This window comes from Physella acuta, unplaced genomic scaffold, assembly GCF_028476545.2.
Source record: "Physella acuta isolate Inbredline_101_S28 unplaced genomic scaffold, ASM2847654v3 ptg000041l, whole genome shotgun sequence".
Taxonomy (NCBI): domain Eukaryota; kingdom Metazoa; phylum Mollusca; class Gastropoda; family Physidae; genus Physella; species Physella acuta.
The window spans coordinates 158,446-181,675 of record NW_026731561.1 but is presented as its reverse complement, the minus strand read 5'-3'; the positions used below and the strand labels follow the sequence as shown (position 1 = coordinate 181,675).

Here is a 23,230-nt window from a genome sequence, read left to right as displayed (position 1 = left end):
AAAATACAACGCGAAACTTCCCAGAATCCAGGTGAAACTTAACATCAGGTCACCTGCCAAATTTCCCCAGTAGTGTCGAAATAAGACGTCTCATCCAGTTGTTGATATCCGCATAAGGGGCGGGTGGGGGGGGGGGGGGGCAAACAGCCGCACCCACCCTCGTATTGACTCGTGGTGCCGACTATAAAAAAAACACCAGTCAGCTGATATAGATTGTTTATGGGTCTCTATCTAGCCAGGTGTGTAGTGCAGGTGTGTCAACACGCCCCACTAAAGCTTATCTCTAGTTACCCCGCACTGATCAACGCGCGACGTACACAGGTTGGTCTATTTACCTGGTCAAACCAAATCTTACATCCGTCTTGTCGCAAGCCTGCCCTCTGTGCTTTACTGTTGAACCGTTTACTGAGATCTTAAGCCAGCTGTACGCTTGTTTTACCTTCATTTCTAGTTGTGTCTTCGACTTAGGAACTTATTTTTATACCATGGACTTATGTGGTTAATTTTAGGAAATGAACATTATGTCAAGGACTTAAGTGATTTTGTTCTCTCCCACCGTGGGCCAGGAAGGATTGTTTATGTTCTCTCCAGGTAAGTCGCGTGGGAACACGTGGAGTGACGTAAACAGCAGGTGATATTGCAGTAGATCAAAACATCGTAACGTCAGCTAGTTTCCGTCACGTTTGTGACGTCGACTAGTTTCTGTCATGTTTGTGACGTCAGTTAGTTTATATCACGTTCCAAGTTGCACCGCCAAATCCGTTGATTGTGTCGTCTGCTAGTTAAGATAGTTTAATGAAATGAAATACATGCAGGGTGGGTGAAATACGCTGCACGAGTTCAAAGGTCAAAGATTGCCTGAACTCAGTTGTTGGTTATCTCCGACACTGTATACGATCAAGCAACGATAACGGCAGCGTGTTGCTCTTCTGCTCTTGGTCGTCTGGTACAGTGTACAATTTAAAGTTGGTAGTCTGGTACAGTGCACAATTTAAAGTTGGTCGTCTGGTACAGTGCACAATTTAAAGTTGGTCGTCTGGTACAGTGCACAATTTAAACTTGGTCGTCTGGTACAGTGTACAATTTAAAGTTGGTCGTCTGGTACAGTGCACAATTTAAACTTGGTCGTCTGGTACAGTGTACAATTTAAAGTTGGTCGTCTGGTACAGTGCACAATTTAAAGTTGGTCGTCTGGTACAGTGCACAATTTAAAGTTGGTACTCTGGTACAGTGCACAATTTAAAGTTGGTCGTCTGGTACAGTGCACAATTTAAAGTTGGTCGTCTGGTACAGTGCACAATTTAAAGTTGGTCGTCTGGTACAGTGCATAATTTAAAGTTGGTCGTCTGGTACAGTGTACAATAGTAGTATATTAGGTCCCTTTTGGTTAGCATTTTTGGCGGAGGAGTCAAGGCGCAGGCGCAAAGGTTATATAGTAAAATACTCGGGAGGAGCAGGCGCAGCCTGGGACAATGAGATATAGCAAAATACTCCCAGCCTGGCGCATCGCAGGGTGAGGAGCGAAGGGTGAAGGCGCAAAGACATATAGTAAAATACTACGCCAACCGGGGTTGGCGCAGGTGGTGGGGAAGTAGGTCACCAGTGACATTGTGACGTAATCATTGACCTTGTGACGTAATTAGTGACTTTGTGACGTCATCACTGACCTAGTTACGTAATTTTAATGCGTTTTTTTAACTAGATTTAATGAGTTTTTAAAATTTTAATTAATTTTTGACCTAGTTACGTAATTTTAATGTGTTTTTATTACGTAATTGTTTAATTTGTTTGATTTAAATTGTTTAATTACTTTGTTTATATTGTGTAATTTTTATTAACGAGTTACGTAATTTGATTATTTGTTTACTTTTTAATTATTTTTATTTTGTTTATTTTTAATTTTATTTTATTTTATAATTAGTTAAATTATTATTAACTAGTTACGTAATTTGATTTTAATTACTTTTGTTTATTTATTTATTTATTTGTATGTATGTTTAAAATTCTCCCCTACAACGCGAACGTATACTTTGTATACCACCCTTTAACCAACCGTGCAACATGTGTTACATATCGATCCGCAATCCTTTGTTTTTGTCAAACACTGGACAACGGGCGCGTTAATATTGATTCCACCCACGGGCCATCACAGCATGATGTCCCACCTAATTAAATTTTGTTATGCTTCACCGAGTTTCCCCGCTCGGTTTGACAGGTCATGATAATTAACGACGTACATTAAGTGCCTCTCCGCGTTAAGTGTGGGAACATCTGTTACCACTTTAATTGATTTTTTCCCCAATCGAATTGTCAGCTCCGCGAAGTACGTCGATCGATTTGTCAGCTCCGCGAAGCACTTAGGTCATTATGCAACAGCTGTTGTGCGACAGCTGGTGGTGTAATTACGCTGAGCAATCGTATAAATGACCGCGAAAATTTTGTTTGAAACCAATTCGACTTCGGACTTCACACCAAACTTCACCGCGACTTATCCAGCCTGCGACCTCTGTTGACTCCCGAGACTAACCCACGCCAGCTTTACCAATCACCACATCTACCTAAACAACCACGGACCGCACTCTGTGGGTGTTTATTCTATTAAAGGTAAGGATAATATTACTTTTGTGTTAAGGGAGCTAACCCCTTTTAATTAAACCTTTTTCTAAATACGTAGTCACAGGTATTTACTTTAGTTTTGTATCATACACCAAGGTAAGGTTAATATTACGTATTGTTTTAAGGGAGCTAACCCCATTAAAATCAAATCTTATTAAATAAGTAGTCACATGTATTTAATTTTGTATCGCACACCGAGGTAAGGTTAATAGTACGTATTGTTTTAAGGAAACTAACCAATTAAAATAACCTTTAAATAAATATGTATCTAAATAAGTAGGCAACTGTATTCCTTTTTAGTGTACAACCGACACAACCGCTCCATCCACTGACCCATTGAGCTACCTACCCAGCCCCGAGGCATCCACTGAACCAAACGTTCCAACTACATCCAACTACACCACTTCGGATCTCCACATACAGCTAACTTCACGTTCAGCTTAGACGTGCAAACCCATAGGTACGTTTCATTTTCAATCTTTTTTTATTTAAAAAGTTGACAAATGTATTTTATTTTATGTAATTACTTTAATCTTTATTTATTTTATTTTTATTCTACAGCCAGCGACCTACCCAAGCAGCCGACTACTAGACACTTCATCAATAATGGAAGCCGCCCAGCCTACCACCCACCCAACCATGACCCGCTTCACATGCGAGATCTGTGACCGGGTGTTCAAACGTAATCAACATTTCATACGACATCAAGAGACGGCACACGGACGACAAAGACATTCCTGTACATCATGCGGGAAAGTATTTACACGCCGAGAAAATTTAACAACCCACTATAAGACAGCACACAACAACCAAACCTTACCGAGCGACACCCCATCAGCAACTAACAGACAAACACACCAACCCACATTATCGACCGATAGAAAAACACTCCAACCCACATTAGTGACCGACACACATACTGTCCAACTCCCTTCAGCGAGCCAAACAGCTTGTACCGCGACCAACACTAGCCCTTTAAAACGACATACGACGTATGACGATATAGCAAACAACAAACGCGTAAAGACTAACAATGACAGTACCATTTATTCAGACACCACTATGTTTCCTGTAGACGACCTTAGGGGAGATGCAGTAGACTTACACACGACCACAGACAATCCTTTACCCACATCCCTTCTCACAGACATTCCTGACTTTATTAAACATAATCATGCCATTAACATGTTACAACACGATTCACATTCAAAACCCTACACAGACAATTTTTCCTTTTTTAGATGTTTAGCCACACATTTAGGAGCACCCGTAACAGATCTTAGAAAGCCAACATTAAAACTCGCGAAACAGTGGCAAGCGCACCAAGGTCTCGGGACCTTGGATAATTTTAGCGGGGTTAGGTTGGTCGAAATTCCCCTCTTAGAGTCGTGTTTTAGTGTAAATATTGAGCTTTTTGAATTTAACGAAAACCAGATCCTTTCTCCGAAAATTAGAAGTAGTGATAGGTTTAGGGAGACTGTGTATCTTTTATTTTTTCAAAACCAGTTTATGTACATTAATAATATAGGTGGGGCGGGTCACGCTTTCGCGTGTTCTGTGTGTAACAAATTATGGCCCACCGTTAAACAATTAAACAGACACGTGAAAGGGTGTAATGGGGGGAAACCCGTAGATAGGTATAAGGGAGGGGTTTATCAGACACAGCAAACAATCTGGGAGTTTTTAGCGTCCTATGGGTTAGATGTAGATAGTAACTTTGTTTATCCCTTCCGAGCAACTTACGATTTCGAATGCTATTTCGACCATACCGAGTTACCCACGTTAGGTAGAGTTACAAAAAGCGTTGCCAAACACGTGCCTTTGTCTTGCTCTGTCGCCTCAAACGTAGATGGGTTCGTCGAACCCATCTGTTTTATTTCGACTGGTGACCCTCAAGAATTAGTGACTAGAGTTATTGACAGACTCCACATAATCGCCGAGGCAGCTTATGGAATTTTGAAAAAACAGTTCGAGCCTGTTTTTAAGCAAATCAGGAAGTTATTTCCACCTAAAGCTAGGGGTAGTGATAATAAGTCGAACGACAAAGGGTTTGATAGGTTTCTTAGCGGTAGATTAGACGAGTATTTGCGACAAATGCCGGTTATAGGGTTTAATTCAGGAACATATGATATAAATCTCGTTAAGCCGTATTTTATTCAGTACTTTTTAGCTTATTCAAACACAGAAGAGGGGTTAGAGGAGGGACCTAGAGCTAGTTGTAACGATGATGAAGACGACGTAGAAGATAAACAAACACCGTTTAAATATGTAGTTAAAAGAAATAATAATTTTATGTGTATATCAACAAATAAATTAAAGTTCTTAGATATAGTTAATTATCTAGCACCAGGGTTTAGCTATAGTAAATACCTCGCCGCATATAATGTTAAAGAGACCAAGGGATTTTTTCCGTACGAATATGTCAAAAATTTAGCCGTCTTAGATGAAACGTCTTTACCTCCGCATTCGGCCTTTTTTTCATCATTAAAAAATTGTAACATTTCAGACGAGGAGTACGCGACGTGTAGGCAAATTTGGGTAGAGAAGGGGATGCAAACGTTTAAAGATTATCTTATTTGGTATAACAATATCGATGTAAAACCGTTTATCGAAGCGCTCGAGCAGCAAACTAATTTTTACAAAAATTTAGGGGTTGATATTTTTAAAGACGCGATTTCTGTCCCGGGGGTAACCTTAAAATACTTATTCAAAACACTACCCAAAAACGTTTCTTTTTCTTTGTGTTCCGAGCGCGAATCAGAGTTACATAAAACAATCCGAAATAATATCGTAGGGGGCCCCTCCATTATTTTTCATAGACATCACGAAAAGGGTGAAACGTTCATTAGGGGGAATAGTAAAAAGGTGGTACAGGCAATTAAGGGGTACGATGCGAACGCGCTTTATTTATGGTCTTTAATGCAAAAAATGCCGACGGGATTTCCGATTATTAGAAATAGTGAGGAGGGGTTTAGACCGCGTAAAACGAATCATTACGGGGAACAGGCTTTTCAGTGGTTATCGTGGGTTTCAAAAACAAAGGGGGTAACTTTAAAAACCGCGTTTAACGGGGGCGAAGTTAGCTTAGGATCTCGCCATATAAGAGTAGACGGGTGGGACGCGAACACTCGAACCGTTTATCAGTTCCATGGCTGCCTCTTTCATGGACACCCTGACTGCCCTTTAACTAAAGACAGAACAGTAAACCCCATTAGTAACAGACCCTTGACTGAGTTATTTAAAAAGACAAACGAAATTACGAAGTACCTTACCGAGACTGTTGACGTTAAAGTCGTAGAAATGTGGGAATGTGAGTGGGGGAACCAGAAAAAAATGAACCCAACTATTAAAGACTATTTAAACTCTATTGACAAATCACAAAAGACACCGACACCGACCTATGGTAAGAAATGGCCCCTGACTGAAAAACAGATCATCGATTCTGTTTTAGACGACTCGTGTTTTGGACTGATAGAATGCGACATTAAAGTACCGGATAGTTTAAGAGAACATTTTAGTGAGATGACACCTATTTTTAAAAATACGGACGTTACGCGCGATGACATCGGACCGTTTATGAGACAATACGCGATCGATAACAACTTATTAACTAGCGGTAGACGGACTTTAATCGGTAGCTTTACAGGGGAGAAAATTTTATTAGCGACCCCCCTTTTAAAGTGGTATTTAAATCATGGGTTGGTAGTCAGTAAAATTTATCAAGTCGTTGAATATAATCCAGTTGCATGTTTTAAGACATTTGGGGATACAGTTTCAGACGCGCGAAGAAAGGGGGACATAGACGACAAATACGCGATAACTAGTGAAACAATGAAATTGTTAGGAAACGCGGCATACGGTAAAACTTTGACGGATAAAACACGACATGCGGACATGACCTACTGTAGTGATAGGGATATAGGGGATTGTATTAATAATCCACGATTTAAAAAAATGACAAAACTTACCGACGCTGTTTACGAAGTAGAAACGTTAAAAAAGAAGATAGTTTGGGATCTCCCTCTTCAGATAGGCTTTTTCGTTTATCAGTACGCAAAACTTAGAATGTTAGAATTTTATTATGACTTTATAGACAAATATATAGATAGAACCGACTTTCAGCTATGTGAGATGGACACGGACAGTTTATACGTAGCCTTAAGTACCGATGACTTGTTAAAAACCGTTAGACCGGGACTAGAACACGAGTTTTTTGACATTTACGATAAATGGTTCCCCTCAGAAGTATGTGACTCACATAGACCACAATTTATAAGCGGCAAAGGCACGGTAGATAGTCATTGTCTGGGGTGTAGGGCTAGGAAAATTTATGAAAAAAGAACACCGGGGTTGTTTAAATTAGAATATGAAGGGGATGGGATGGTATCTTTATGTAGTAAGACGTACCACTGTTTTGGCGAGTATAATAAAACATCAACCAAAGGATTATCTAAAAATCACAACACATTAGGCAAAGAATCTTTCATGCAGGTCCTCACAACAAAGGAACCAAGTGGTGGGACAAACACAGGGTTCAGAGCATACAACACGGGGATATATACTTACACCCAACACAGAAACTCACTTTCTTACTTTTACATTAAAAGACGAGTAGACGCAGACAATGTGACAACATCTCCCCTAGACATATAAGAACCTTTAGTTTACCAACCATGACTTTAACGAGACTTTAATGTAAATATGTAAATAAGACAGAACCATGACGGTATGCTGATGGGGTTGTTTTTATTCAATAAAAACTTATGATATAAACGGTCTTTTTTAAATTTTTGATGTGAGTTATTGTTTTGTTACTTGTCCCTGAAAGTTATGTAACTCGGTATCCTGTATAAGAGGCATGACTGAAATCAAAATCAACCATTTAAAATACTGGATCCGAGTTGGAAACAGCTCTTTACGGCATTGATCGATAGCCCACCCAGGCGTGGTATTCAGGGAATACTATAAACACCGCCGTATAAGAACCCTATACCATGTCCGGTGAATGTTTTTGTCTTCAGTGCTGTGGATGGGATTCCAGTGAGAGCACGGGAATGTCGGATCAAACGGAAACTGGTCTTGATATTGGACCAGATGAAGTGAGATTGTATCCTGTACAGATGATCAATACCTTTCATGAGACTAATCAAGGGGATGTGAATCTAGGTTATGAGAGAGTGTTTGTACAGCGACCTATAGGTGGAACCTTTATTGAACCCCTTGATGAGACACCACCACCACCCAACCCAGCTTCTGACAGGGACAGTGACATCAGGTTCCATGATGAGGAGGAAAGGTTGCAAACATTTTCAGGGTGTTGGTCCGACTTCTACCCGGTCGACCCTATCAGTTTGGCTAAAAATGGTTTTATCTTCATTGGACCTGGCGACCTTGTCAAGTGTATTTTCTGTTTGAATACGTTGAGGGGTTGGGAAACGGGTGATGTGGTAGAAGAAGAACATCGACGCTATTATCCAGACTGTCCTTTTGTACGGGCTGCACATTCACACACACACACACACACACACACACACACATACACACACACACACAGGAGTTGTTTTAAGTAAATAAAATTTTTATATACATTTAAATGCTCTTTTGTGATTTATTGTAATAGCTGATTAAAAGGTGTGACAACTTTCCCATCCAACTTTGAAATCCTACGCAGTCAAAACATCGGTGTCTGTTATACACCGCAAACCAAACTTTTTTCACTCAAACCAAAAAGCTCTCACATACACACACACACACACACACACACACACACACACACACACAATCACAAAACGAACTGGTAAAGACAAAAATAATATTACATCGGGAAAACTTCACCGACCCTAGTATAAATTCTATCAGCAACAACTCCAAGACATGGATGGACAGAGTTTGAAACAGGCCTCGGTGAAAACTTCACCGACCTTAGTATGAACACGGCCCTAATCCAACTCCAAAACATAGGCCCTACATGTAACAACTTTGAAACCTACCTAGGTGAAAACTTCACCGACCCTAGTATACATTCTACCCACAACAATTCCAAGAACATGTATGCACCAACATGCCTCGGTGTTAACAAAACTCCCCCGACCCTAGTATGAACTCTACCCCTAACAATTCCTAAACATATATGGTCTAGCTTCGAACCCTGCCTCGGTGAAAACTTCACCGACCCTAGTATAGACTCTACACCAACCCCTTCCAAAACATCCGTGAACCAACATCACTCAGTGAAAACAAAATCCTTCCCACTCTAGTATGGATTCGGCCCCTAACACTTCCAAAACATGCCTGTATCAACTTTGTAACCTGCCTCGGTGAAAACTTCACCGAGGCAGGTTTGAAACCTACCAACTCCAAAGCATACATGTATCAACTTTGAACCAAGCCATGGTGAAACCAAAACCATACCACCCTAGTATAAACTCTACACCTAGCAATTCCTAAACATGCATGGTCCGAGTTCAAAACCAACCTCGGTGAAAACTTCACCGACCCTGGTATAAACTCTACACCAACCAACAACAAAACATGGATATACCAACTACATACAACACACGGGCTCGACCCGAGTCGCTCAATACTATTTCTTTACTCGATGAAAAACCTATGATACTGTCCGTATAACTGTTAGTGAAAAGCACGGGACCCAACCGAGTGGTAAAACCAATTAAAGTGGTAACAGATGTTCCCACACTTAACGCGGAGAGGCACTTAATGTACGTCGTTAATTATCATGACCTGTCAAACCGAGCGGGGAAACTCGGTGAAGCATAACAAAATTTAATTAGGTGGGACATCATGCTGTGATGGCCCGTGGGTGGAATCAATATTAACGCGCCCGTTGTCCAGTGTTTGACAAAAACAAAGGATTGCGGATCGATATGTAACACATGTTGCACGGTTGGTTAAAGGGTGGTATACAAAGTATACGTTCGCGTTGTAGGGGAGAATTTTAAACATACATACAAATAAATAAATAAATAAACAAAAGTAATTAAAATCAAATTACGTAACTAGTTAATAATAATTTAACTAATTATAAAATAAAATAAAATTAAAAATAAACAAAATAAAAATAATTAAAAAGTAAACAAATAATCAAATTACGTAATTCGTTAATAAAAATTACACAATATAAACAAAGTAATTAAACAATTTAAATCAAACAAATTAAACAATTACGTAATAAAAACACATTAAAATTACGTAACTAGGTCAAAAATTAATTAAAATTTTAAAAACTCATTAAATCTAGTTAAAAAAACGCATTAAAATTACGTAACTAGGTCAGTGATGACGTCACAAAGTCACTAATTACGTCACAAGGTCAATGATTACGTCACAAGGTCACTGGTGACCTACTTCCCCACCACCTGCGCCAACCCCGGTTGGCGTAGTATTTTACTATGTCTTTGCGCCTTCACCCTTCGCTCCTCACCCTGCGATGCGCCAGGCTGGGAGTATTTTGCTATATCTCATTGTCCCAGGCTGCGCCTGCTCCTCCCGAGTATTTTACTATATAACCTTTGCGCCTGCGCCTTGACTCCTCCGCCAAAAATGCTAACCAAAAGGGACCTAATATACTACTACTCACAATTTAAAGTTGGTCGTCCGGTACAGTGCACAATTTAAAGTTGGTCGTCTGGTACAGTGCACAATTTAAAGTTGGTCGTCTGGTACAGTGCACAATTTAAAGTTGGTCGTCTGGTACAGTGCACAATTTAAAGTTGGTCGTCTGGTACAGTGTACAAATTAAAGTTGGTCGTCTGGTACAGTGCACAATTTAAAGTTGGTCGTCTGGTACAGTGCACAATTTAAAGTTGGTACTCTGGTACAGTGCACAATTTAAAGTTGGTCGTCTGGTACAGTGTACAATTTAAAGTTGGTCGTCTGGTACAGTGTACAATTTAAAGTTGGTCGTCTGGTACAGTGTACAATTTAAAGTTGGTCGTCTGGTACAGTGTACAATTTAAAGTTGGTCGTCTGGTACAGTGTACAATTTAAAGTTGGTCGTCTGGTACAGTGCACAATTTAAAGTCTGATCTGAGGTTGGACGTTCAAGTTTGACCTGAAGTTGAGAAATTAAGTATCTGACCTATGACCTTTGTGTGGCAAAATCCATTTAGGGCGGTGGTTATCGACAAATGTGGTTACTTGGTAAATGATGATCAGAATTTATCTAGAAAAAAAAACATGTAGGTTAACATGCAGCGTCACAAGTTTACCCCCCCCCCCTTGTAGATCTATACACAACCCAATCTGATTTATATTTTTTAAGCTACTCTAATATCGATTATTTTACAATAGCAAACAATCCACGTCTTAAATGCAGTATAACTATCCAGCACACTAAGTCTATAATACAATATAAATCCCGTGTGTATGTGTTGGTCTATTGATTCTTTTTTTTCCCCAGTTCATTTTGCCAATATTTTCTTTTAATTTACAAGTCAGACCAATAAACAAAGGCGGGGGTCGATCAATTAGAGGATTTATTAATCTAGAGCTCAAGTATAGAGCATATATTAGCGTTAAAAGTCGGAAAAGCTAGAACTTTCTTAATGTGGAACTTATGAATAAAAAATGTTGCGTTTTTTAACTCTGGTAAGACGCTTAGAATATTACGAAATGTATGCTAATTAGTCAGTGCTACGGTGTATATTATTTGCATATTTAATAACCTCAAACGGAAAAAAAAACTAAACACACGCTTTAATTGAATGCTTTACTGAAGAAAAAAAACGTACATATTTTATTTTTATTAGTGATCGTCTATTTATAACCTCCACACACCTCGACACACCAACACACTCTAACCCTACCCACACAACACCCTAACCCACACAACACACTAACCCACACAAAACACTAACCTACACAAAACACTAACCCACACAACACACAACACACTTACCCACACAACACACTAACCCACACAACACACAACACACTAACCCACACTAACCCACATAACACACTAACCCACACAACACACTGACCCACACAACACACTAACCCACACAACACACTAACCCACATAACACACTAACCCACACAACACACTAACCCACACAACACACTAACCCACACAACACACTAACCCACACAACACACTAACCCACACAACATACTAACCCACACAACACACTAACCCACACAACACACTTACCCACACAACACACTAACCCACACAACATACTAACCCACACAACACACTAACCCACACAACACACTAACCCACACAACACACTAACCCACACAACACACAACACACTAACCCACACAACACACTAACCCACACAACACACTTACCCACACAACACACTAACCCACACAACACACTTACCCACACAACACACTAACCCACACAACACACTTACCCACACAACATACTGACCCACACAACACACTAACCCACACAACACACTAACCCACATAACACACTAACCCACACAACACACTTACCCACACAACACACTTACCCACACAACACACAACACACTAACCCACACAACACACTTACCCACACAACACACTAACCCACACAACACACTAACCCACATGACACACTAACCCACACAACACACTAACCCACACAACACACTAACCCACACAACACACTAACCCACACAACACACTTACCCACACAACACACTAACCCACACAACACACTAACCCACACAACACACTAGCCTACACAACACACACACAACACACTTACCCACACAACAGACCAACCCACACAACACACTAACCCACACAACACACTTACCCACACAACAGACCAACCCATTCACCATACAAACCCATACAGCACATCGGCTTCTGAACATCCGGGTCCAACCCCCTTCATCCAATCATAAGCACCCAAAATGCATAACCCAATTGCCTAACCCCAAACCCTACTCCAAAACCTATTCCAAACCTACCAACAATGCCAGTCCAAACGCACTACTTCACACACTGACTTGGAGTATATAGAGTATATATATTTGTTGTTTTCATTGGGTATATTTAAGGTGTCTTAATACGTTGTTTTCATAGAGTATATTTAAGGTGTCTGAATACGTTGTTTTCATTGAGTATATTTAAGGTGTCTTAATACGTTGTTTTCATAGAGTATATTTAAGGTGTCTTAATACGTTGTTTTCATTGAGTATATTTAAGGTGTCTGAATACGTTGTTTTCATAGAGTATATTTAAGGTGTCTGAATACGTTGTTTTCTTTGAGTATATTTAAGGTGTCTGAATACGTTGTTTTCATTGAGTATATTTAAGGTGTCTTAATACGTTGTTTTCATAGAGTATATTTAAGGTGTCTTAATACGTTGTTTTCATTGAGTTTATTTAAGGTGTCCGAATACGTTGTTTTCATAGAGTATATATATTTAAGGTGTCTGAATACGTTGTTTTCATTGAGTATATTTAAGGTGTCTTAATACGTTGTTTTCATAGAGTATATTTAAGGTGTCTTAATACGTTGTTTTCATTGAGTTTATTTAAGGTGTCCGAATACGTTGTTTTCATAGAGTATATTTAAGGTGTCTTAATACGTTGTTTTCATTGAGTATATATATTTAAGGTGTCTGAATACGTTGTTTTCATTGAGTATATATATTTAAGGTGTCTGAATACGTTGTTTTCATAGAGTTTATTTAAGGTGTCCGAATACGTTGTTTTCATAGAGTATGTTATTTAAGGTGTCTGAATGCGTTATATTCACCCCAAACCTTTAGTTTTCCTATCTCATTTTTGGTTTAAAAACCTTTAAAAAGCACTACAAATGATGATTGGCAGAAGCTATAAAAACTTATCTAACACAACTTGAACTACATTCGTTGCAATCTGTTCTTTTTCTTTTCAGTGTAATTGTAAAAAGCCATGGCCACATTTAGCGGTGATTAGAAGCAGATCAGGTCGTCAACATGTCTTCCTCGGGCAACATAATGGATACATCTACACCAACTACAACTACAACAATTCCAATAAACACGACAAACACTACGGTCGCAACAAATCAGAGTGTTAGCTGGGTGACCCATTTTATAACACCAGCACATTCTGTACAAGACAATGGTAAGATGCTGTTGTAATGACCATTGGTCAGTATATATAGGGAACATTGGTCAGTTTATAGTGTAGGGGCCATTGCAGAGGCGTAGCGACCCTTCCCGGCGCCCGGGGACATACTTTCAATTTGGCGCCCCCCTCGGGAGCAAGTTTTCGATTTGCACCCCCTCTCGAACTTTTCATTTGCACCACCCCCCCCCCCTTGGGAGCAAATTTTCGATTTGCACCCCACCCTCGAACTTTTCATTTGCACCCCCCCCCCCTCGAACTTTTCATTTGCACCCCCCCTCACACTTTCAATTTGGCGCCCCCCCTAAGGTCGGCGCCCGGGTACATATGTCCCCCCCTCGCTACGCCTCTGGGCCATTGGTCAGTTTATAGTGTAGGGGAAATTGGTCAGTGTATAGTGTAGGGGCTAATGGTCAGTTTATAGTGTAGGGACCATTGGTCAGTTTATAGTGTAAGGGCCATTGGTCAGTTTATAGTGTAGGGGCCATTGGTCAGTTTATAGTGTAGGGGCCATTGGTCAGTTTATAGTGTAGGGGCCATTGGTCAGTTTATAGTGTAGGGGCCATTGGTCAGTTTATAGTGTAGGGGCCATTGGTCAGTTTATAGTGTAGGGGCCATTGGTCAGTTTATAGTGTAGGGGCCATTGGTCAGTTTATAGTGTAGGGGCCATTGGTCAGTTTATAGTGTAGGGGCCATTGGTCAGTTTATAGTGTAGGGGCCATTGGTCAGTTTATAGTGTAGGGGCCATTGGTCAGTTTATAGTGTAGGGGCCATTGGTCAGTTTATAGTGTAGGGGCCATTGGTCAGTTTATAGTGTAGGGGCCAATGGTCAGTTTATAGTGTAGGGGCCATTGGTCAGTTTAGTGTAGCATTGATGTGTCTTTCTAGTGTGAAGATAAGTTTTTTAAAACTGTTATCTTTTTTTCTTTTTTGCACGCCACTGATTTATACACAGACACCTACCCACAATACCTCCTATCATACACATCTCCATCCCACCCACAACACTCCACTCCACACTCACCCAACACCTCAACCTCAACCACCAACAAACCCCCACCCACCCACAACACATCCACTCCACACAATAACTCACCACAACACCTCCACCCCACCCACCAACAAACCCACACGCCACACCCCACCCACCCTCCCCACCCGACACACCCCACCCACCTACCACACCCACCTACCACACCCATGCACTACAGCTACAACCTTTTCTTTTGTAACAGACACGACAGGAAAAATTATTGCCGTTGTCGTCACGTTGATTGCTGTTGTTGCGGCTCTTGTTGCTCTTTATATCTACTTAAGGAAAAACGGGTAAGTGTGTTTCCGTGTGTGCTTGCAACACAGTTGGAAATAGGCCTATAAATTATACAGTGATATCATGTTTTTAATATGTGTACCCTATCTTACTATCTATAGCTATAGAATCAGTAACTGGTTAAGTTAAAGAATCTAGATTTATTAAATACTAGGCATACTGCCTAGCTTCGCTTAGGTTCTTGAAAACATTTGAGAATTTGAATACTTAATTATTTAGCGATTGATTAGGTGTGAAGTGCTTAATTAAATTTAAACAGTAATGCTAACTTTAGAAAAATGTGGTTGTTTGTTGTTTAAATTCCGTTCTCAGAGCAAATTATGTGGAAAGTACGCAAGGTATAACTAAAATGGAATTAGAACTACACTGGTTCCATAAACAGTATATCTCATAATTTATATTGCATTGCCTTTTGAAATTAATTAATTTATTTAATTACGATACGTAACTGAATTAACAACTTAATTTTGTACTAAAACAAATGCTATACTTCGTCATTTTCTGTTTCTGTTTAAAATAGTATACAATTATTTGAAAAACTAATAATTTTAAAAACGTTACCTCCCTTGAAAACTGAACGTATGACGATTGTCATTGTTTACTTATATTGTTTACTTATATAAGAAATTACGTTATATGAACAAATTTAACGACTATAATGGCTGTTTCCGACGGAAATAAGGTTTTTTTGTTACCCTCCAGGGTCGGTCTACGATGTCACATAATATTAAGGGGATCGTTCGTCAATTTATTTATCTATATATCTCATATAAGGAGAATTTCACTCAAGATCATCTTTTAGCCCTCGTCGAGGGCTTTGAGTCTGACCAACAGTTTTTACATACGGCCTAGTCATCTAAAGTAGTGTATGCAAAAACTTAGCATGATGTACAGAACTTAAGTAACCTAAAATCCGCATTGAAATGACCCTCTGTTTTTCCCATAAAATACAAAGATTATATAGGGAAATACAACTGGTCAGTTTTGACCGCTTTACGAAGTTTTCCCAGATATGCCGAGTTTTTTGTGACACCCCTAGGTGTTCTTCTACCACCTCACAAAATATCAAGGGGGGTCGTCGGAGGAAATTTTTTTTCGTAATAGAGCTCATATAAAGAGAATTTCACTCGCGGTCACTTTTTAGCCCTCGTCGAGGGCTTTGAGTGTAACCGACAGTTTTCCCTAAAGGTCAAGCCATTGATCTAGGAGCAAGCAAAAAATTAGCCAGATATACTTAGCTTAAGTACCCTAAAGTCTGCCTTGAAATGACCCTCTGTTTTTCCAATAAAATACAAAGATTATATAGGGAAATACAACTGGTCAGTTTTGACCGCTTTACGAAGTTTTCCCAGATATGCCGAGTTTTTTGTGACACCCCTAGGTGTTCTTCTACCACCTCACAAAATATCAAGGGGGGTCGTCGGAGGAAAATTTTTTTCGTAATAGAGCTCATATAAAGAGAATTTCACTCGCGGTCACTTTTTAGCCCTCCTCGAGGGCTTTGAGTGTAACCGACAGTTTTCCCTAAAGGTCAAGCCATTGATCTAGGAGCATGCAAAAAATTAGCCAGATATACTTAGCTTAAGTACCCTAAAGTCTGCGTTGAAATGACCCTCTGTTTTTCCCATAAAATACAAAGATTATATAGGGAAATACAACTGGTCAGTTTTGACCGCTTTACGAAGTTTTCCCAGATATGCCGAGTTTTTTGTGACACCCCTAGGTGTTCTTCTACCACCTCACAAAATATCAAGGGGGGTCGTCGGAGGAAAAATTTTTTCGTAAAAGAGCTCATATAAAGAGAATTTCACTCGCGGTCACTTTTTAGCCCTCGTCGAGGGCTTTGAGTGTAACCGACAGTTTTCCCTAAAGGTCAAGCCATTGATCTAGGAGCATGCAAAAAATTAGCCAGATATACTTAGCTTAAGTACCCTAAAGTCTGCGTTGAAATGACCCTCTGTTTTCCCCATAAAATACAAAGATTATATAGGGAAATACAACTGGTCAGTTTTGACCGCTTTACGAAGTTTTCCCAGATATGCCGAGTTTTTTGTGACACCCCTAGGTGTTCTTCTACCACCTCACAAAATATCAAGGGGGGTCGTCGGAGGAAAAAAATTTTCGTAATAGAGCTCATATTAAGAGAATTTCACTCGCGGTCACGTTTTAGCCCTCGTCGAGGGCTTTGAGTGTAACCGACAGTTTTCCCTAAAGGTCAAGCCATTGATCTAGGAGCATGCAAAAAATTAGCCAGATATACTTAGCTTAAGTACCCTAAAGTCTGCGTTGAAATGACCCTCTGTTTTTCCCATAAAATACAAAGATTATATAGGGAAATACAACTGGTCAGTTTTGACCGCTTTACGAAGTTTTCCCAGATATGCCGAGTTTTTTGTGACACCCCTAGGTGTTCTTCTACCACCTCACAAAATATCAAGGGGGGTCGTCGGAGGAAATTTTTTTTCGTAATAGAGCTCATATAAAGAGAATTTCACTCGCGGTCACTTTTTAGCCCTCGTCGAGGGCTTTGAGTGAAACTGACAGGTCAGCCGTACGGCCAAGCCATTTACCTATAAACATGCTGAAAATTAGGGAGATGTAAAGAGGGTAAGTGCCCTAAAATCCGTTTTGAAATGACCCTCTGTTTTTCCCATAAAATACAAACATTATATAGGGAAATACGACTGGTCAGTTTTGACCCACTTCCCGATTTTTCCGAGATATGCCGAGTTTTTTGTGACACGCCTAGGCGTTCTCCTACCACCTCACAAAATTTCAAGGGGGGTCGTCGGAGGAATTTTTTTTCCGTAATAGAGCTCATATAAAGAGAATTTCACTCGCGGTCACTTTTTAGCCCTCGTCGAGGGCTTTGAGTGAAACTGACAGGTCAGCCGTACGGCCAAGCCATTTACCTATAAACTTGCTGAAAATTAGCGAGATGTAAAGAGGGTAAAGGCCCTAAAATCCGTTTTGAAATGACCCTCTGTTTTTCCCATAAAATACAAAGATTATATAGGGAAATACGACTGGTCAGTTTTGACCCACTTCCCGATTTTTCCGAGATATGCCGAGTTTTTTGTGACACCCCTAGGCGTTCTCCTACCACCTCACAAAATTTCAAGGGGGGTCGTCGGAGGAAATTTTTTTTCGTAATAGAGCTCATATAAGGCGCCGGTCAGTCGAGGTCAGTTTTGACCCCCTCTCCGTAGACTTTTTGTCGAACCGTCACCGGCCCTCGTGTTCTATCGCCATAAGGCACCTTCGTGCCAAATTTGACGCGCCTGCGGCGCCGGGAAGTGCCCTATCGGGCACCCGACCACTTTGCTTTATATATATAGATATAGTATATACATTACTAAACATAAGCGCTCGAGTTATTTTTATAATTAGATTAAACTAACATATACAAGTTAGGGTTATACCTATAATATTAATAAACCAGCTCATTCATGTTAGTGTTACAGTTTATTAACTAACACATTAAAGTTAGGGTCATAGGTAGATTACTTTAACACATTAAAGTTAGGTTATAGGGTAGCTGGATTAACCAAACACATTTATGGTTACAGCTGGATTAACCTAACACATTTATGGTTATTGTTGGATTAACCTAACACTTTAAAGTTAGGTTATAGCTGGATTAACCTAACACATTTATGGTTATAGCTGGATTAACCTAACACTTTAAAGTTAGGTTATAGCTGGATTAACCTAACACTTTAAAGTTAGGTTATAGCTGGATTAACCTAACACATTTATGGTTATAGTTGGATTAACCTAACACATTTATGGTTACAGCTGGATTAACCTAACACATTTATGGTTATAGTTGGATTAACCTAACACTTTAAAGTTAGGTTATAGCTGGATTAACCTAACACATTTATGGTTATAGTTGGATTAACCTAACACTTTAAAGTTAGGTTATAGCTGGATTAACCTAACACATTTATGGTTATAGTTGGATTAACCTAACACTTTAAAGTTAGGTTATAGCTGGATTAACCTAACACATTTATGGTTATAGTTGGATTAACCTAACACTTTAAAGTTAGGTTATAGCTGGATTAACCTAACACATTTATGGTTATAGTTGGATTAACCTAACACTTTAAAGTTAGGTTATAGCTGGATTAACCTAACACATTTATGGTTATAGTTGGATTAACCTAACACTTTAAAGTTAGGTTATAGCTGGATTAACCTAACACATTTATGGTTATAGTTGGATTAACCTAACACTTTAAAGTTAGGTTATAGCTGGATTAACCTAACACATTTATGGTTATAGTTGGATTAACCTAACACTTTAAAGTTAGGTTATAGCTGGATTAACCTAACACATTTATGGTTATAGTTGGATTAACCTAACACTTTAAAGTTAGGTTATAGCTGGATTAACCTAACACATTTATGGTTATAGTTGGATTAACCTAACACTTTAAAGTTAGGTTATAGCTGGATTAACCTAACACATTTATGGTTATAGTTGGATTAACCTAACACTTTAAAGTTAGGTTATAGCTGGATTAACCTAACACATTTATGGTTATAGTTGGATTAACCTAACACTTTAAAGTTAGGTTATAGCTGGATTAACCTAACACATTTATGGTTATAGTTGGATTAACCTAACACTTTAAAGTTAGGTTATAGCTGGATTAACCTAACACATTTATGGTTATAGTTGGATTAACCTAACACTTTAAAGTTAGGTTATAGCTGGATTAACCTAACACATTTATGGTTATAGTTGGATTAACCTAACACTTTAAAGTTAGGTTATAGCTGGATTAACCTAACACATTTATGGTTATAGTTGGATTAACCTAACACTTTAAAGTTAGGTTATAGCTGGATTAACCTAACACATTTATGGTTATAGTTGGATTAACCTAACACTTTAAAGTTAGGTTATAGCTGGATTAACCTAACACATTTATGGTTATAGTTGGATTAACCTAACACTTTAAAGTTAGGTTATAGCTGGATTAACCTAACACATTTATGGTTATAGTTGGATTAACCTAACACTTTAAAGTTAGGTTATAGCTGGATTAACCTAACACATTTATGGTTATAGTTGGATTAACCTAACACTTTAAAGTTAGGTTATAGCTGGATTAACCTAACACATTTATGGTTATAGTTGGATTAACCTAACACATTTATGGTTACAGCTGGATTAACCTAACACATTTATGGTTATAGTTGGATTAACCTAACACATTTATGGTTACAGCTGGATTAACCTAACACATTTATGGTTATAGTTGGATTAACCTAACACATTTATGCTTATAGTTGGATTAACCTAACACATTTATAGCTGCATTAACCTACACTCTACCTCCTAATCCCCAGCACACTGGACAGGCTGCCGTGTCGGAAGTACACACGAACACGGAGGTCATCGACTTGTAGCAGCAGACGAGCTCTGGATGAACCGGATGTGTTTGAGACTGGGCACAATCCGAAACCGGAAGGTGACGTCGAGGAGATGTTCACCATCGATGATTACGAGGCTCAGGCTCAGAATGAGGCTAAGGAGGAATATTTCTACGACGAGGTGTTCGGGCAGTCCCAGTTTGAGGACGAGGCGACCAAGAAAGCCATGAGCCAGCTGTACATGGCCCGTGAGACGGCAGAAGAAGAAGAAATCCTTGACCTAGATTTTGAGACGCTGGGAATCAAAATTGACGACAGCAGATTTGATGTCAATAGAAAGAATACAATATGAGTGTAAAAGCTCAACTTCTAAGGATTATATTTCTGGGGATTATTGTTTTAATTTATGCTGAGGCTATGGAATTTTTTTTCCTGGGATTGTATAGTGGACAGTCCGATTGCTACATTTGTGCTATGCTGTCCACTGATTGTATAGTGGACAGTCCAATTGCTACATTTGTGCTATGATGTCCACTGATTGTAAAGTGGACAGTCCGATTACTACATTTGTGCTAAGCTGTCCACTGATTGTATAGTGGACAGTCCGATTGCTACATTTGTGCTAAGCTGTCCACTGATTGTATAGTGGACAGTCCGATTGTTACATTTGTGCTACGCTGTCCACTGATTGTATAGTGGACAGTCCGATTGCTACATTTGTGTTAAGCTGTCCACTGATTGTATGGTGGGCAGTCCGATGCTGTCCACTGATTTTTGAAGGTGATTGACACAATCTAAAATAGACTTCTGTACCCACTGATAGAATCAGCAAAGACAATTGGATTACCCTACAGAGTTTTCTACTGTTGATTTAAATTACCTCTATAATTGGTTGACCATTGGATACTCTACAACATGTGCTACTGTTTACTTAAATTACCTGCATAATTAGTTGACCATGAAGTGTCAATCAAGATCAGCAACGACACGGAGGGGGGGGGGGGGGTTGACCCACTTTAAGGACAGCACAGTTGATGAAGAACATGCAGCTAAAAAGTGGAGAGCAAAAAATGTGTCCAGCTGACTTAGTGTGATGTCATTTGTGTGTTTTTTTATCGTGACAATTTTCAAACTCAATTCCGGTTTGATTTTAACCAACATAACTTGAATTTATTATATTTTATTTTACCCAAGACCACAAACCAGTAGTTTTTATTTAGATTAATTTCTACTAGTGCTGTTGACAATATCAGTAATCTTTTATTCTCCTGTAATGTTGATCAGTAGATATAGCTTTAGTTTGGATCTATTGCCGCCAAATATAAAATAATACATGTACATAAAAACCAACGAAGATTATGAATCCCATGAAAAAGTATAAAAAAATGCATATAATCCGCCTGCAATTAGGTGTTATAATAGTGAAAGCGATTAGGTGTTATAATAGTGAATGAGATTAGGTGTTATAATAGTGAATGCGATTAGGTGTTATAATAGTGAATGCGATTAGGTGTTATACTATTTTGATAACATGACAGACAGTTTGATTTTTTTAAGACAAGAAAAGCAATATAAAAAAATTATAGGGAGACAATTATCAAATATCTCCATGTCCTGTTTGTTGAGGCTTTTATACTTATGCTTCCTGTTAACGCCATGTACAGGAATTATTTGTGTAATAACATGTTCAAAGCGATAACCTATGTCTCATATACATTTTTTGTCTATAGTCGAAGTATCATATACTTATACATACATTTATTATGTTGGAGAGTGTGAGATTTACACACCGTAACAATGGAGAAATGTTGACGTGGAACGTTCTAGAAATTGCTCGTCTGTTTGCATGCAGTTTGGTTCTGTTAGTGAGTTGAGCGGGCGAAACACCCATTTGTATTAAAAGAGTTCACCAAATTCACCAACCTCCTTAAAAGAAAAGTGGAGTTAAACCAAAAGAACTCAATTAAAAATTTATGAACGAAAACATGAACAATTTGGGTGATTTAAAAAAAAATTGGTTGTTGTTGTTGTTGTGATTATTTACTTAAATTAATTTGTGTTATATACATTTTCTGTATAAATTCTAAGATGAACTCTGCTTGGCATGACAAAAATGACAGGAAGCGAGAATGTGGCAAGCGTTGAATGATGACTAGAACTATTGTTCATGAGTACAGCATTAAGATTTAACCCGCCATTTTGTTTGATTGTCCAATGCAGCCATTATTCAAATGTTACAGTTTTTTATATTCTCAAAAATATTCCATATTTAAATTTACTTTTTTTTTAATTTTTACTTGGCCATGTTACTATTGTGTGTTCTAAAATATATTGATGAGCAATAATAAAAGAAAATAAACCAAGTTCAACATAAAGTTGAAGAGTATATTCACTAACGATTTGTCTTTTAGAAACATCTCATTTAAAATGGGGGTGGGGTGACACCAAGACGGACGATTGTTGATTAAAGAGAGAACAATTCTACGTGAAGATCATTAATAACTGGTGGGGGGGGGGGGGGGGGGAAAGTGTGTGTGTGGTAACGGCAACTGAAAAGTTTGTTTTACATAGAATAACCGTCTCCGATTGTGGAAGTGTGTAAGAATGTGTGTATGTGCGTGTAATTGTGCATTGCCTCCCCCACCCCCAACTCCCTATCTACCGCCCATCGCCTCCGTCTGTCTGAGGCTATACATGAATGAGTTGGATGCTATTTCTTTTACTATAAACATTGGTACCAGTAGAACGTCAGACTTCTGTATGCTCTGAGCAGCTTCTTGTTGGGGTGAGGGTAGTAAGGTCACTGCGGTGGGG

General features: G+C 39.0%; 1 protein-coding gene across 3 annotated transcripts; it reads left to right on the top strand.

Annotated features, from left to right (window-relative positions):
* The first annotated feature begins 234 nt into the window (after positions 1–234).
* Positions 235–22,877, top strand: LOC131944031 (uncharacterized). Of its 3 annotated transcripts, none has more exons than XM_059304490.1 (4): positions 235–321; positions 13,484–13,695; positions 14,934–15,024; positions 20,393–22,877. In XM_059304490.1, the coding sequence occupies exons 2-4, from the start codon at positions 13,545–13,547 to the stop codon at positions 20,766–20,768; spliced, it is 618 nt and encodes a 205-aa protein (XP_059160473.1). In that variant the 5' UTR covers positions 235–321; positions 13,484–13,544; the 3' UTR covers positions 20,769–22,877. The 3 variants fall into 3 exon arrangements, with proteins under 3 accessions (XP_059160473.1, XP_059160465.1, XP_059160483.1); XM_059304482.1 differs by lacking the exon at positions 235–321 and adding an exon at positions 334–591; XM_059304500.1 differs by lacking the exon at positions 235–321 and adding an exon at positions 11,122–11,223.
* The last annotated feature ends 353 nt before the right edge of the window (positions 22,878–23,230 follow it).

Excerpts from the sequence above, each read along its gene's own strand:
- LOC131944031 (XM_059304490.1), top strand. The coding sequence starts at position 13,545 with ATGTCTTCCTCGGGCAACATAATGGATACATCTACACCAACTACAACT. Across the intron at positions 13,696-14,933 it reads ACATTCTGTACAAGACAATG|ACACGACAGGAAAAATTATT; the intron begins GTAAGATGCTGT and ends CTTTTGTAACAG. Across the intron at positions 15,025-20,392 it reads ATCTACTTAAGGAAAAACGG|CACACTGGACAGGCTGCCGT; the intron begins GTAAGTGTGTTT and ends CCTAATCCCCAG.